The sequence below is a fragment of the Palaemon carinicauda genome, chromosome 35, assembly GCF_036898095.1.
Source record: "Palaemon carinicauda isolate YSFRI2023 chromosome 35, ASM3689809v2, whole genome shotgun sequence".
NCBI lineage: Eukaryota > Metazoa > Arthropoda > Malacostraca > Decapoda > Palaemonidae > Palaemon > Palaemon carinicauda.
Window position 1 is genome coordinate 53534931 of NC_090759.1, and position 4726 is coordinate 53539656.

At 30.9% G+C, this 4726-nt stretch overlaps 1 protein-coding gene across 1 annotated transcript; it reads left to right on the top strand.

Moving 5' to 3' along the window:
• On the top strand, nt 1-691 carry LOC137627450 (cuticle protein CP575-like). Its single transcript, XM_068358537.1, has 2 exons — nt 1-32; nt 358-691. Exons 1-2 carry the CDS (start codon nt 21-23, stop codon nt 616-618), a joined length of 273 nt encoding a protein of 90 aa, XP_068214638.1. The 5' UTR covers nt 1-20; the 3' UTR covers nt 619-691.
• The last annotated feature ends 4035 nt before the right edge of the window (nt 692-4726 follow it).

A 4726-nucleotide genomic window follows, 5' to 3' on the forward strand; every position in this document is an offset into this window, starting at 1 on the left:
CTGCCATCGAACTTGCCACAATGAAGGTCCTGGTGAGTCTCTCCTTTTGGATCTGTTGATGGGATGCGGTGAAAATCCCAATTCAAAACGATTTAAAATCAGCCTGATTTTCTGGCATCAAATGGCTTCATAGCGCCAATGTTTTGATGAAGACGTCCTTAGCAGATTGGTTTATGTTCCTAATGTAGAGTTGCAGATTCGACAGAATTGGTGACAAATAAAAATTCTTGGAAATTACCGATTGCATAACGATAATAAAACCAAAGGGTAATTAATAAACAAAATTTTGTTTTCATTTTTCAGTATAAATCTAAGACATCTTTCATTCCTAAATCTCCAAAATTCTTTCCTTAATAGGTTATTATCGCCCTCTGCTTGGTTGCCCTTGCGGCTGCTCGTCCTTCGGACATCGTGGACTTCGAGTTGGACAACCAAGAGCAGGAGCAGGAGGGCCAACCCGGTAGGGCCGTCGAGGGCGAGTACTCCTGGGTAGCTCCTGACGGGAATGAGTATTACGTCAAATATGTTGCTGATCACAACGGATACAGGATCGTCGATGACAACGTCGTTCCTGAAGCTCCTGAAAACGAGCAACCTGAGGATGATGATGACAAATAGACAATTATATGATGATTATGATTGATAATGGATGTGATATTCGAATGGAATAAAGATTATTTTTCATAGATAACTACTGTTCTACTTTTTTCAAATTCCTTCTGAAGAGCAGGGAATGGCTTTATTTAGTCAGCTTCTCTTTTTAATCGTTCATTTTGAATATGAACTATAAAATGATTGGTCGTGAAAAAATCCTCAGTTTTGGGTTCTGTACGTCAATTAAGGTAAGGATATAGTCAGAATAAATGGAATGAGAAAACTAAATAATATATGTAATAAGATATTCAATGCACTATTTTTTTATCCATGTGACAAATAAAACAAGACTATCAGAATAATAGCTCTTCAATGCAGTTTGAAAAAGTAAATTGCAAATTATTAGTACGTACATAGGATGGCCTATAAAATTTGGAATCAGAAGGAACTTCGAATACTCTTTATAGTTAAAATACTAAATAGAAGTTCCAATTAATCAGAGTATAATGTGGAATTTTTTAATGATTAAAATACTTAGACAGATTTTAGTACAGGTAATTTTGAATGATAAGGAAACAAAGGAAGCCTAAATAATCAAGACATTTAGAAGAAGGTGAAAATATTATATTCATGCCCAGGATGGCGATGATTTCAATGTTATAAAATTGGTAGATAATTTTGGCTTGAAGAACTTTTTTCTCATTACCGTTTTCATCATATTATGAAAAGTTAAAGGTGTTGGAAGTAAGCAATTTATTGATAAAACCTTTATTGAATGATTTAACAAGACACAATTAAGATTATATTAGAAGTCATTATTGATTGATTATCTGATATTTGGTCATCTGATGTAACAACTACCAAAGTCACTGGCAGCGAAACAAAAGCTTTTTTAAGTATTTGATGGCTATTATTTATATGGTTCTGTAATAAACATTTATTGGATTGTTATCAATTGCTTATGATAATCTAAAAAATAGGGGCAATGAAATTTTTATTCCTCAATATATGTGAAATAATAAAAAAAAATTCTTTACGATTGGGATTGTTAAAGTTCGTAGTTTACATTTTGCTGAAGGAATTTCTTTATAATTTTGGCTTATTCAATACCAGAGATAAAATGGTTCTCATAATGAAACTGACAAAAAATAAATATCTAGGATATCTTATTCCATATATATTCGGTTCATATTTTTCCCGTTTTGCATGGGGCCTACAAAGTTTATGGACTTATTATAATTCACAAATGTTAAACATCTCGAAAATTGTTTGTGATTTTTCTAATTCTTCTATTTTCTAAATCTTCAACTTAACCTCTCACCCTTCATATCGGTCTCTCAGAACCTGATAAATGCATGCCCTTCATGGTACCTTATATGCTAACGATATAGTAATTTTTCAGTAATGACACATGCAAGCACTAACTTCGTATTACTTTGTTGTAGTGGTCTAACATACAGATGATTACCTATCCAATTACTTACCAAATCCAATGCTTCTTTATACTATTGTTAACAGCACCAGCAGTAAAGCCAACTTACTATTATATTTTCACAACAATTTCTGCAGATTCTTTCAAACAGATGTCAGTGGAAATGACTGTTGTTATAATCTGTTTCTCTTCTCTACATTAAATGCAGCCTTTTAACCTATTGTCATTTCATTATTTCGGAATTCTGTCCTTTATCAAATTAGTTGTTTTGTAGCCAATCTTACAAAGGGGGTAATGACCTTATTATTTGTTTCTTTTGAGACTGTCTCAAAAGAAACAAATAATAAGGTCATTACCCATTTTGTAAGACTGTTTACACAACAGTTGATTTGATAGAGGACAGAATTCCGAAATAATGAAAAGACGATAGGTTAATAGGCTACATTTAATGTAGAGAAGAGAAACAGATTATAACAACAGTCATTTCCACTGACATCTTCTGTTTGAAAGAATCTGCAGAAATTGTTGTGAAAATATAATAGTAAGTTGGCTTTACTGACTGAGAGCTATCTGGCATCACAATGGAGATAGAGAATTGGTGATTGGTGGCAGAGGCGTTAGAAAGATAGGTGTACAGTACATTAGACGGGATAACCTGAGTAACATCAAAAGGAATAATGCTGGATGAAATCATTCAATTCCACACACAGAGCTTAAACTATGTTAATGTCCCTCCTTCTAAAGTAGGATAAAACTCAAAATCTTTATATTACTCACCATTACGGAGTCGCTATTATATGATATACTGGTTATTAAGATAATCATTGTTATTGGAGATTTCGTCAATAGTTTCGAACAATTCTTATGATAATTGTAAATATTAGATATGTAAGTGTTATCAATTCCATAGTATTCTTTGCAGGTCCTAAGACATGCAACATCATTAAAACAAATATTAACAGTTTCTTATGTGGTGTACATTCTGCCATACGGAAAATTAATATAAGATAAATTGTCATTAGCATTCGTAAAATGCCCTTTACTGGTACATCAAAAATATGCATTTTGACTTTCCTGGTAAAAGTAATGAAACATGGCGCTCCAAGAGCAAGTAAAGTGTACGAAGGCTAAATACTTAAAATATTTTTCTTTTCCAGCAAAAATCTATAACAAAAAAATATTTGAATTAAGTAGACAAGACCTTATTGTGAGATCTCATTTCGTTCATTGAATAGAATGAAGAGACTCTTTAGGTATGGCAAGCAGCTCCTCTAGGAGAAGGACACTCCAAAATCAAACCTTTGTGTTCCAGTATTGGGTAGTACCATGATTTTCCAGTCTTGAGTTAGAGAACTCTTGCTTGAGTTTACACTTGGGCACATTATTCTATCTTGTTTCTTTTACTCTTGTTATTTTGAAGTTTTTGTCTTCTTGTTATTTTCAAATTTTTATAGTTTATATATGAAAGATTCATTTTAATGTTATTATTGCTTTTAAACTTTCTCGTGTAGTTTTTCCTTATTCCCTCTCCTCACTGGGCTATTTTCCCTTTTGGAGCCCTTAGCCTTATAGCATCCTGCTTTTCCAACTAGGGTTGTAGCTTATCAAATAATAATAATAATAATAATAATAATAATAATAATAATAATAATAATAATAATAACAATAATAGAAATAATAATAATAATAATAATAATAATAATAATAATAATAATAATAATAATAATAATAATAATAATAACAACAATAATAATAATAATAATAATAATAATAATAATAATAATAACTGAATAAAGTATTAAGAATTTTGAGACAAAATATCTCATAAAGATTTTTTTCGCTCCTAGTGGCCCTGGTAATTGTAATGTCAGGTAACTTAAAATCAATTATTCAGTCAATCCCCTTAACAAACGATACCTTCTAATATGAACTAAGGTTAGATAATTCAGTGAAATTTTTACAAATTTGTTCTTTACTTCCAACATCTATACTTTGTTTCTAATTTAAGGTTTAATGAAAATTATTGTTATAAATTTTATAACAATGAATTCTATGCTACATGGTACATATTAATTATTTTAAACTTTCGTAAAATGTCTTAATTACTTGAGTTTTCTTCTGTGTTTCCTTATAATTTTAGAACCTCCTTTTAAAAAATTTCTCAAAGTGTTCAGATTATATGAAAAATACGCTTTGTGCTCTGATTATCTGGAGCTTCCTTTTTATATTGACTATCAATAAATTCCTTTATGTTTCGTGAATAATCGCAATACTCTCTCTCTCTCTCTCTCTCTCTCTCTCTCTCTCTCTCTCTCTCTCTCTCTCTCTCTCTCTCTCTCTCTCTCTCTCTGTTTTCAAACTCTTTTCGAACTTCTTATGTGCATTCTGATTATTCGTAATTATATCTTTACAAATACTTTCATCATTCCTCTCTATTTCCTAAGTATTTTGGTCACAGGCAAAAATAGTGCATTAAATCTCTTATCGCATATACTCTTTACTTTATCATTTCATTTGTTGAGCTGACTACACTTATCCTCAATTAATATAAAGAACGCAAAACTAGAAAAGTCTTGAAAATCAATCACTTCATATATATCATTCTTTGGCTCATATCTATATTGAGAAACATCGAAAAAAAAAAACATTCCCTGCTCTTCAAAAGGAATTGGAAAAAATATACAACATTGGTTTTCTATG